The sequence below is a fragment of the Brassica rapa genome, chromosome A02, assembly GCF_000309985.2.
Source record: "Brassica rapa cultivar Chiifu-401-42 chromosome A02, CAAS_Brap_v3.01, whole genome shotgun sequence".
Lineage (NCBI taxonomy): Eukaryota > Viridiplantae > Streptophyta > Magnoliopsida > Brassicales > Brassicaceae > Brassica > Brassica rapa.
The window spans coordinates 26,759,103-26,772,079 of record NC_024796.2 but is presented as its reverse complement, the minus strand read 5'-3'; the positions used below and the strand labels follow the sequence as shown (position 1 = coordinate 26,772,079).

Below are 12,977 nucleotides of genomic sequence, written 5' to 3'. Positions count from 1 at the left end.
ATAAATAAATATTTTAATTTATAAAAAGATATAAATAATCATAAAATTATATGAGTAAAAAGGCTTGTTTAATAAATATTCATATTAAACAAATTATTAATATTTTTAAAATTAAACTATATACAATATAAAAATAAATAAATATTTTAATTTAGAAATTTTAGGAATATGCATCAAATATTGATAAAAATTAAAAAAATTATAATTTTAATTTGATCAAATTAGTAAAATATATTTTACATATTTTTACTACTATTTAAAAAAAAAGATAATTAATTATTGTTTTAAAAAAATATCTACTCCTAACACAAATTATTAATTAGTGCTGATTATTTATATATACTATTATTTAAGAAGTGATTTTGCTTATTTGTCACATTCTCCATACTTTTATGTTATTTTACTTATTTGTCATGTTTTTATTAGGTTTTAGTTGAGTTATTAATTTATTATTAGTTTTTAACAAAGTCATTAATATATTAATTTAAATAATATAACTATATCAAACTTTATAATTAGATATATAATTATTTTAATTTTGTTTATCTGTCATGTAATCCATGATTTTAGTTAATTTTGCTTATTTTTCATGTGTTTATTAGATTTTAGCTCAACATCGTTGACTTCACATGGTTTTCACCACTCAACATGTCGTCTGCATCAGCAACTACGTCAGTGACTACTTCAAAGCAGACTCTTGCATCTTAAATCTCTTCCTTTTAGCTTTGTGTGCCGATCAAGCACAACATTCTTCTGGTTCAATAACCACGTTCCTCACTTGGAAAATTCCATTTCCACACCAAATATGCTTTTCTCTCTCACGAGACGTGCACCACACCATGTTTTTCTCTCCCATGAGATATGCATTCCTTGGAGGAACGTCACCATTCTCCCCATACTTGATTGCATACTAAGCTAAAACATATGCTTAGATGTCAAGACTTACAGACACACACATCTGCCTCTTCATATGTAATCATGATACAACTTCTGCTGCAGCAGAATAAATTACAAGTCATGCATCACGATCTGACGCACCTGTCAAACTACCCTTCGACCAGCTTCTGCTGAGGACTTGGCTTCCTTCTTATGTCGTCTTCTTGACCATGAGCTCCTCCTCATCTATACCGAGTGCACTCTGCACTCGTTGTTATTGTCTTGGAGTGATTTTACTATCACCCTCTTGATGATCACCTCGCATCACTTTTTGACGCACTTCGATCTCTTTTACACGCCTAGTGTTAACACACACTACTGAAAGATTCCTAAGCCACAACGCTTAAGTCTCTCTTCTGTCAAGTACTTCAACAACTACTTCAGCATGACCAAGACAACACTCAAGAGCTTTTTTCTCTCTATAAAAACAGCCTCTGTGTCGGTGTCTATCCCGACGATCCTCAGAGCTATTTTACCATTAACTCTATGTTCTTCAATTTATTTTCTTCAAGACATCACGAATATGGACATCTTTCATAACAATAATTGCAATTTTTCTTTCATTGGAATTGTACTTATTCCACTTTTTGTAAGTCATAAATTTTCTTCCCAAGTTTATTCCTCTTGCCTTTTTTCTTAGATACTCCCTTGTTCTCCATGTCTCTATGACTTCAGCTTATTATCTTGATTCTTATGGTCTTCACCACTCAACATATCGTTTCCGTCAGCAATTACGTCAGCGACTATTTCAAAAGATACATCTTGCATCTTCAATAAGTAGTAACGCCTCTTAGGAAAGTCTCTTTGGCGAGAATCTCAGAACTTTTATGTTCTTCCGGATTAGAAGGAGTCAAATAGGATACATGACATCCTTCATGACATGCGGTTACTAAAAACTAGATTTTCGCATTATCTGTTTTAGCTTTGTCCTCCTTTAGACAAATATTTGTCTCGCCACGAGTGCACTTGTTTACTTCTAGCAACTTCTGTTGACTTCTTTGACCAAAAAAATGTTATAAGTGATGAATAAAATTAGTTAACGCATTCAAATATTGGGGAATGACTCGATGTTAGGAACATTGTAAAAGAGAGGAAAACCTACTTTAACAGATATTGATTTCTAAAATATAACTCTTGAATGTCAGTTTTCAGAAAGTTATTTAACTTTTCATATATTTTTAATTGCTCATTTGACTTTAGATTAAGAAAATCCTTAAGGTTTACTATAATTGTAGAAATTTGACGATTTAGCATATTCTCTCATTGACACAGGGACATCATAAATAGAAAATTTTGCCAAAAAAAAACCCATAATAGTTTGTATTTTACATGTTTATCTTGGAGAAATTTATTATGTGATGTGACCATAGAAACAATAAATCATATATACACATTATTTGGTGTATAGGTTTTTTTTTACGTCAAACAACTATTCTATTACTGAAGCTGTATAAGTTTATGAAACTATTTTGAACTAAACTATTGTTATCGGCCAGTGTTGAAAGATGTTTAGTTACAATGAAACTAACGAAAGTTACGTCAAAGGAATATGCACATATTGTTACTAGCTATAGTAAGAAATGTTTGTAAAATGAAAGCGCGTGTTGCGTGTGACGAATCAGTCAATGGTTTAAAAAGCATGACCCAAAGTTTCAGTATCTATTATTTGCACACAGCTGAATTAAATAATACAAATTTTAAATTATATTTTCGATCATTCTAAATATAGATTGAAGAGAAATGCGGACAGCAACATAAATTCATAATTGTCGTCAAAAGAAATAAAACATGAGAGAACCTTTCTTATACTATTCTCTAGCGATCGTAAATTAATCCACAATTTTCTCCTTTTCACTTAAAATAGTGTTTTTCTTCAAGGTATCTATATAAACTCAGTTCTCTCCAAACTAAATCATCCAAAAATTCAAAAATAAAAAAGAAAGAAAAACATTTATAAAACAAAAAATAGAGAGGAAAATGGCTAATAAAAACGTACTAGGATTATGTCTAATGTTTCTAGTAGTATCAAGTGTGGTCTACGAGGCGCAAGGAACTTTCTTGCTAAAGATGTACTTGAAGAGGAATTTTTTACGAAATGCAAGGAACTTTACACCATTCGCATGCAAAGGTATGTTATTATTGATTAGTAGACTTAAACGTGGGTGTCCCGCGACTGAAGGATTCAAGACTTTCTTTTCACTGTTCACGTCTTACGTGAAATTCATCAAAACGGCATCGACCACATCGAATACTGATACTCAGCTAACAACAAAAGTTGACGCCCTCACCAATGCTATATCTGTGTTGACTGGTGCTAAAAGCGGAGTAAGTACCTATACCGTAACACTGTAACGTTCGTATTGAGACTATGGTTAAAGAATTTTCAATGTGGATTATCTTAGATATTATTTTCTTACTGATCTTTTTGGAACAGTCGAATTCAAATTTTAGAGAGACCATGCTGTCAATGGGAAAGACTTTGATTGAGCAGAAGAGGAGTACTTCACAGCGCATGACACATCAGCAAAAGAAAATGTTGGTTGCGGCTATGGTGCAATGGACTAAAACGGTAGTTACATTGGTGAAAACGGCCGTAGAGACAGCAGGAAAGTCTATTGATGTATCGAACCTAGGGCTTGACGTTGATGTTAACTCCATTGTTGGAAGTGGAAGTGATGAAAGCCCAGAAAGCGGTTCAGGAAGCAATACTAATTCAGGTTCAATCATTTACGAAGACACTACCGGTGGAGGTTCAGGCAGTCCGAGTGGAAGTCCCGGATGCAGCCCTTCTTCGACCACGACCACACAATCCGACGGTTCTACCATGGGCAGCCAAAGTGGTACAGCCACAGAGAGCCCGAGTGGTACAACCACAGAGAGCCCGAGTGGTACAACCACGGACAGTCCAAGTGGAAGTCCCACGGACACCCCGAGTGGTACAACCACGGAGACCCCGAGTGGTACAGGCACGGGAAGCCCGAGTGGAAGTCCCACGGACAGCCCGAGTGGTGCAACCACGGACAGCCCGAGTGAAACAACCACAGAGAGCCCGAGTGATACAACCATGGGGAGCCCGAGTGGAAGTCCCACGGACAGCCCGAGTGGTGAAACCACAGACAGCCCGAGTGAAACAACCATGGGGAGCCCGAGTGGAAGTCCCACGGACAGCCCGAGTGGTGAAACCACAGACAGCCCGAGTGAAACAACCATGGGGAGCCCGAGTGGAAGTCCCACGGACAGCCCGAGTGGTGCAACTACAGAGAGCCAGAGTGATACAACCACGGAGAGCCCGAGTGATACAAACACGGGGAGCCCAAGTGGAAGTCCCACAGACGGCCCGAGTGGTGCAACCACAGAGAGCCAGAGTGATACAACCACGGAGAGCCCAAGTGGAAGTCCCACGGACAGCCCGAGTGGTGCAACCACAGACAGCCCGAGTGGCACAACCACAGACAGCCCGAGTGGTGCAACCACAGACAGCCCGAGTGATACAACCAAGGGGAGCCCGAGTGGAAGTCCCACGGACAGCCCGAGTGGTGAAACCACGGACAGCCCGACTGGTGCAACCACAGAAAGCCCAAGTGGTACAACCACAGAAAGCCCGAATGGAAGTCCCACGGACAGCCCTTCTGGTACAGCCACAGACAGCCCGAGTAGCACAACCACAGGTGGCCCGAGTGGAAGTCCCACAGACAGCCCGAGCGGAAGTCCCACGGACAGCCCGAGCGGAAGTCCCACGGACAGCCCGAGCGGAAGTCCCACTGCTAGCGAAGATGCTACTTCTAATACCAACAGCCAAAGCTCACAAAGTTCAACAAGTAGCTCATCAACAACATCAGCGAAAGAAGTCGAGATTCAAACATCCAAAGAAGCAAGGTCATTCATTCATGGCCTAGAGAAGAAGTACGCAGGAACCGTACAACTCGACACTTTCTTCGAGAAACTCAAGACTTCCATGTCTGCTTCCACAAAGATCTCTAACACAGATGAAAAACGCTTCGTTTCTAAAATGAGTTCTGCAGTTAGTTCAGTGTCCGAGGCCGCAACTACTGTTACTTCAAAGTTAGCCAAATCACCAGAGGTGTGTATGAAAAAAAATAACCATGTTTTCAGCTAATCTTATATTCTTTTGATTAAAATAATCTCATCTTTTTTTGGTGCACTAGGCTAAGAACCGCATGGAATCTTCCCAAGAAAAATTGATGAATACTTACAAAGAACTAGAAGAGGTAAACAGTAAAATCGTGAGCGAGAATAAAGGCAAGACAGTGTCGTCCGCACAAAAGTCAGAGCTTAAGCAGATACTCAGTAAATGGGAACAAGTCACCACCCAGTTTGTGGAGAATCTTGTTTCTTCGAGTTCTTCATCTTCATCTTCCTCTCAGTCTCAGCAATCTCAACAGTCTCAAAAATCTCATCAGTCTGAACAGTCTCAGCAAGGCAGTACCATGAAGACTGAGACCAATTGATGCGACTCAAATCATCAAGAAAGACAAACTAGTACCGCCATATTTGATAATCAGTAACCAACTAGAGGTTTTTGTTTCTTTCAATAAGACTAAGATCGGTGTAGGCTGCAATGTCAACCGACGTATGCAAATAATGTACACTGTATGCGCTCTCTCTCTCTCTCTCTCTCTATGCTTTACAAAGAGAGTAAGCGAGACCCATTAAAAGGGATTTTGAATAGTGTTTTGTGTTCTTACCTATATATTTCTTTTTTTTTAACTTGTATTCTTATGATCATGGTAGTTTGTAGGAAGACCAGTGGTTACAAATTTAATTGTGGAAAGGAATTAATAAGAGAATATTGTTATCTTACATTATAATATAATATATTTATGAAAATTTATCTAAATAAAATAATAAATGTTAGATGCAATTTATTCAGTCACTCATATATCATTTAAATGAACAATAAAAAAAATTTGTTTTCAAACAATGTTAAAATCTTCTAAACAAAAGAGAATGTTAAATTTATCCAAAACAACAAAAACTTTGTACAATGAATGTGATTTCCAAGCATTGTGTTTATGAATAATTCACAAAACCAGAAAACAAGTAACATAACTTGTTATCTTGTACAGGGGCGAATCCAGAGTAAATATTTAGTGGGTGCAAAGATTAATAATGTCCTAAAGGAGAAGCGAACTTGAGCTATTAAGGGGTGCACAACACTACTAAACCAACTCATCTAACTGATTTCTTTTGTATCTTTACACACAAAATATCTAATATTTATAAAATTATGGATGCACATGCCACTGTTGTCTAAGCATTGGCTTCGCCCCTGATATTGTATCAAACCAAAGCCTCATGGCATCCTCGTATGCATCCCCTCAATGAGGAGATTTGATTTCGGACCATCTTGTCCACTGAAAGTTTTAATTAACAATAACAAAGTTAACTAAAAGCAGTTAACGTTTGTTTTTAATCAAACATCTTCAAAAGGAAATTTTGCCAAAAAATGACAACTAACCTCTCCATTTGTCCTCTTAGAACAAAATTAACTTTTATCACGTTTGGATTTTTACTATCCTTTTTGTTTATACAAATTCATATTAATATATTTACAAGGCAAAAATAAGGAAAACATAAAACATGGTATTAACACATGTGTGTTTAGGAAAAAAATATTTTTGTGTTAAACTTATTTTTGGAATAGCAATTTAAAAAATGGGATAAAAGTGTCAGTAATTCTGATGGTACATCTGATCTACCATCTAGTGTAACCTAGAAGAAAGAATTACGCTCAAAAGCAGTTTTAAGTTATCTATAACACAATAAGAACATCTCCAATGGGGGTTCTTCTCGTTGAAGCTCTTAAAATATTTACTATATATATATCTATGTATGTATATATTATATATGTATAAGTATTTGTGGGATCCACAATTTTTGTGGAACCTCATAGGAGTTCTTAAAATTGTGACCTTTGTCTATAGGGTTCCACAAAAATTGTGGACCCCACAAATACTTATACCTATATAATATATACATACATAAATATATACATAGTACATATTTTAAAAGCTTCAATGGGGAGAACCCTCTTTGAAGGTGCTCTAAGCAGTTTATACTACATACACACTTTACTCTAACTTTATCACCTATCGTTCAGTTTTTCAAGTTAAAACATAATTATATTGTAAATAGTATGACTCACTTTCATCTCTCTTATCTTCTTGATCTACTTTCATCTCTCTTTTATTTATTTTTTGTCTCTGAAACTTTTTTATCTTCTTCATTTTAAAATCTTTGACTTCCAATTTTTTTTTCAAAAGATTATCTTTGCAAAATTCAGATTGAACCACTAATTCAACTCATAGTGACTGATTTACGTCACAGACAATAGATATTATGATTGATGTAAGTCGACAAGTTTTCCACCGCAATTCATAGGTACGACGAGCTCCACTACCATCTTTTTTCTTTTATACAGATCTTCTCTTCTGCAGTATCTCAAGTTCGATGGGAAGCCTCAACTTCGTGCCCTCAGCCTCTCTTCCACGGTGTCCCAAGAGAGGTCTTCGTGGTGATCTCAGCCGCTCTTCGTGCCTCCGGTGGACGGTAAAGGGAAGTCGCCGCCGCATCCGTGATTATATCGCCATTGTTGAACCTTGAAATTAAGTTTCCTTAATTTTAATATGTGGTCATTGTAATTTAAAATATTTCCACTATTGCCCAAAAGTTTCAGATTTGCAATAAGTCCTCTTCAGTTAACCTAAAACTTCTAAAATTGCATTTAAGACCCTATCGAATGAAATGAAAAAATAAATGTACCAAAAACCTCTAAATACATCTTTTTAACAACTATACTCAAAATCATTAAAATTATTAAATATCATAATTTCAGAAATGTACAAATGAATATGTACATGTATCATTTCGTATAATATTGTACACATGGACAGTAGAATATATGTGTACACGTTGATGATATTTGACACACTGAGTACTTTTCAAGTATCATTCAAAATGTGATTTTGGGTTTTTGGGTTTTTAACCGGACAATGTGATTTGCGGTTTTAGTGGTGAAACATGATATCTAATTGTGATTTAACTAGACAATTTTGTTTTAATTGTGGTCTTGTATGCAATTGTGGTCCAATTTGTTTATATCTAAAGAACATATGAATTGTACACATGTACACTTTGAAGTTGATGTACATATGTACACTATGAAATAGATGTATATGTAAAATATGAGCATTAAGATGTTACTATTGCATCTTAATTAGTTAATTTAGATTATTTAAGTAGCATTTAGTTGTTAATATTGTATTTGCATATATAATTGCATTAGACGGTTTGTGGAATGCATACATGTGTTAATTTGTATATATTTATGTGTATATGTGTACATGTGTATGTGTCCATCTTCACTTATGTACATTGTATATCATCAAAGAAATGTACCGTACAATCATGCCTCTTCACTAAAACCGCAAATCACATTGTCTGGTTAAAAACCCAAAATTACATTTTGAACGAAACTTGAAAGCTACTCAGTGTGTCAAATATCTTCAATGTGTACACATATAATATTTATAAAATTATGGATGCACATGCCACTGTTGTCTAAGCACTGGCTTCGCCCCTGATATTGTATCAAACCAAAGCCTCATGGCATCCTCGTATGCATCCCCTCAATGAGGAGATTTGATTTCGGACCATCTTGTCCACTGAAAGTTTTAATTAACAATAACAAAGTTAACTAAAAGCAGTTAACGTATGTTTTTAATCAAACATCTTCAAAAGGAAATTTTGCCAAAAAATGACAACTAACCTCTCCATTTGTCCTCTTAGAACAAAATTAACTTTTATCACGTTTGGATTTTTACTATCCTTTTTGTTTATACAAATTTATATTAATATATTTACAAGGCAAAAATAAGGAAAACATAAAACATGGTATTAACACATGTGTGTTTAGGAAAAAAATATTTTTGTGTTAAACTTATTTTTGGAAAAGCAATTTAAAAAATGGGATAAAAGTGTTAGTAAATCTGATGGTACATCTGATCTACCATCTAGTGTAACCTAGAAGAAAGAATTACGCTCAAAAGCAGTTTTAAGTTATCTATGACACAATAAGAACATCTCCAATGGGGGTTCTTCTCGTTGAAGCTCTTAAAATATTTACTATATATATATCTATGTATGTATATATTATATATGTATAAGTATTTGTGGGATCCACAATTTTTGTGGAACCCCATAGGAGTTCTTAAAATTGTGACCTTTGCCTATAGGGTTCCACAAAAATTGTGGACCCCACAAATACTTATACCTATATAATATATACATGCATAGATATATACATAGTACATATTTTAAAAGCTTCAATGGGAAGAACCCTCTTTGAAGGTGCTCTAAGCAGTTTATACTACATACACACTTTACTCTAACTTTATCACCTATCGTTCAGTTTTTCAAGTTAAAACATAATTATATTGTAAATAGTATGACTCACTTTCATCTCTCTTATCTTCTTGATCTACTTTCATCTCTCTTTTATTTATTTTTTGTCTCTGAAACTTTCTTATCTTCTTCATTTTAAAATCTTTGACTTCCAATTTTTTTTTCAAAAGATTATCTTTGCAAAATTCAGATTGAACCACTAATTCAACTCATAGTGACTGATTTACTTCACAGACAATAGATATTATGATTGATGTAAGTCGACAAGTTTTCCACCGCAATTCATAGGTACGACGAGCTCCACTACCATCTTTTTTCTTTTATACAGATCTTCTCTTCTGCAGTATCTCAAGTTCGATGGGAAGCCTCAACTTCGTGCCCTCAGCCTCTCTTCCACGGTGTCCCAAGAGAGGTCTTCGTGGTGATCTCAGCCGCTCTTCGTGCCTCTGGTGGACGGTAAAGGGAAGTCGCCGCCGCATCCGTGATTATATCGCCATTGTTGAACCTTGAAATTAAGTTTCCTTAATTTTAATATGTGGTCATTGTAATTTTAAATATTTCCACTATTGCCCAAAAGTTTCAGATTTGCAATAAGTCCTCTTCAGTTAACCTAAAACTTTTAAAATTGCATTTAAGACCCTATCGAATGAAATGAAGAAATAAATGTACCAAAAACCTCTAAATACATCTTTTTAACAACTATACTCAAAATCATTAAAATTATTAAATATCATAATTTCAGAAATGTACAAATGAATATGTACATGTATCATTTCGTATAATATTGTACACATGGACAGTAGAATATATGTGTACACGTTGATGATATTTGACACACTGAGTACTTTTCAAGTATCATTCAAAATGTGATTTTGGGTTTTTGGGTTTTTAACCGGACAATGTGATTTGCGGTTTTAGTGGTGAAACATGATATCTAATTGTGATCTAACTAGACAATTTTGTTTTAATTGTGATCTTGTATGCAATTGTGGTCCAATTTGTTTATATCTAAAGAACATATGAATTGTACACATGTACACTTTGAAGTTGATGTACATATGTACACTATGAAATAGATGTATATGTAAAATATGAGCATTAAGATGTTACTATTGCATCTTAATTAGTTAATTTAGATTATTTAAGTAGCATTTAGTTGTTAATATTGTATTTGCATACATAATTGCATAAGACGGTTTGTGGAATGCATACATGTGTAAATTTGTATATATTTATGTGTATATGTGTACATGTGTATGTGTCCATCTTCACTTATGTACATTGTATATCATTAAAGAAATGTACCGTACAATCATGCCTCTTCACTAAAACCGCAAATCACATTGTCTGGTTAAAAACCCAAAATTACATTTTGAACGAAACTTGAAAGCTACTCAGTGTGTCAAATATCTTCAATGTGTACACATATATTATACTATCCACATGTACCCTATTCTACGAAATGATACATGTACACCGATTCATTTGTACATTTATCAAATTATGATATTTAATACTTTAAATTCATATCTACATATTGTAGGGATTGGGTTGAACAATTAAAAGTTTTTGGACAATTAAAAAGGATGTATCTGAAAATTTGATAGTTTGGACCAAATTGATAATAACCTAACAAATAAAGGACCAAATGTGAAAATATGAGAAAAAACTTCATTGTTGCCGAGCTTCACCGTACGACACCGCAGTGGATTTCAACCATCACACCCACCATGACATACTATCACAGTGCGAGTCGATGAGTTGCGAAGCACGACGTGGAAGAGGAAGCTTGGTCATGTTGATTCATGTACATATGTACACTATGAAATAGATGTACATGTAAAATATGAGCATTAAGATGTTACTATTGCATCTTAATTAGTTAATTTAGATTATTTAAGTAGCATTTAGTTGTTAATATTGTATTTGCATACATAATTGCATAAGACGGTTTGTGGAATGCATACATGTGTAAATTTATATATATTTATGTGTATATGTGTACATGTGTATGTGTCCATCTTCACTTATGTACATTGTATATCATTAAAGAAATGTACCGTACAATCATGCCTCTTCACTAAAACCGCAAATCACATTGTCTGGTTAAAAACCCAAAATTACATTTTGAACGATACTTGAAAGCTACTCAGTGTGTCAAATATCTTCAACGTGTACACATATATTATACTACCCACGTGTACACTATTCTACGAAATGATACATGTACGCCAATTCATTTGTATATTTATCAAATTATGATATTTAATACTTTAAATTCATATCTACATATTGTAGGGATTGAATTGAACAATTAAAAGTTTTCGGACAATTAAAAAGGATGTATCTGAAAATTTGATAGTTTGGACCAAATTGATAATAACCTAACAAATAAAGGACCAAATGTGAAAATATGAGAAAAAACTTCATTGTTGCCCGGGCTTCACCGTACGACACCGTAGTGGATTCCGACCATCACACCCACCATGACATACTATCACAGTGCGAGGCGATGAGTTGCGGAGCACGATGTGGAAGAGGAAGCTTGGTCATGTTGATTCATGGCGAAAGAAAAGACGAACCGCAATCGAACTGGGTTGAGGTTTATCGGAGTTACGGACGAGGGTCAGGAAGCACAGTGAAGAGGAGCTGTGAAAAAAAGAAGATCAGATTGTGTTTTTATTTTGTGGACTGAAAAAAAGAAAACAAAATCTGAGAAAGAAGAGAAGCGAAAGAAGATGATAAATTAGTGGATCCTACAGATTATGTTTTAGTTATACTTTAGTTAATAATGAATGGAATATGTTAAGAAAAGTTAAGAAAAAGTGTCTTAGAAGTAGAAAGTTAGAAACTGTCTTATTATGTTATAAAAAAGTTAAAACTGTCTTTGAGTGTAAATAACTAGACTTAGAATAGACAATCTAATGGAAACACAATAATCTAATTAACATAGAATACATAATATACCAAATACATATCCATCTATGTTCTGCAAGTCGAGTAGCTCAAAAAGCCTAAATATTAAACATATGTATACTTTTCCATAAGATACATTCTTATACCGGGTCTGTCATCTAATCCCACAATATGCTATTTCTATGCTTTCGGCTACTTTTTAACTATGGTAGAATGTGAATTCTATAAGATTTGTAACTAATATCCGAAAATCTAGTTAAAAACGGTTAGAAAATATTCTTTAAATTTTTTAAATCTTGTTATTTCCTTTTTTTTTAAAAAAATTTGTTGCAGGAAAACATGTTTTCTTATTTTCATCAATTTTTTTGCTTCTTCTCTTAGTTCTTTTTAGGGCAATTGTCAATAATAGCACATTTTGAAGTTTATGTCTCAAAAATAGCACTAGAAGGAGAAAGTCACAAAAATGACATTCATTAAAGGGTAAAATATCCCTAATACCCTTAGTTTAAAATTAAATAAACAAACAAAAATAAATAAAAATAAAAAATAAAATAAAAATAAAAAAAATAAAAATAAAAAAATAATTTTTTTTATAGTTTCAGATTACATGTTTTCAGATTCGAAATTTTTATAATTTTTTTAAATTTTTTTTTTTTTCAAATTTTCTTTTTATAATTTAAAAATACTTTTTGAAACTGTTT

The 12,977-nt window shown here is 34.0% G+C and overlaps 1 protein-coding gene across 3 annotated transcripts; it reads left to right on the top strand.

The window, feature by feature from the left end:
• Positions 1 to 222: 222 nt before the first annotated feature.
• On the top strand, positions 223 to 5,757 carry LOC103854183 (mucin-5AC). 3 transcript variants are annotated; one of them, XM_033284843.1, is made up of 4 exons: positions 223 to 3,064; positions 3,199 to 3,261; positions 3,371 to 5,017; positions 5,103 to 5,757. In XM_033284843.1, the coding sequence occupies exons 1-4, from the start codon at positions 3,032 to 3,034 to the stop codon at positions 5,403 to 5,405; spliced, it is 2,046 nt and encodes a 681-aa protein (XP_033140734.1). In that variant the 5' UTR covers positions 223 to 3,031; the 3' UTR covers positions 5,406 to 5,757. The 3 variants fall into 3 exon arrangements, with proteins under 3 accessions (XP_033140734.1, XP_033140733.1, XP_018511998.2); XM_033284842.1 differs by having other exon boundaries at positions 225 to 3,064; positions 3,124 to 3,261; XM_018656482.2 differs by having other exon boundaries at positions 232 to 3,261.
• The last annotated feature ends 7,220 nt before the right edge of the window (positions 5,758 to 12,977 follow it).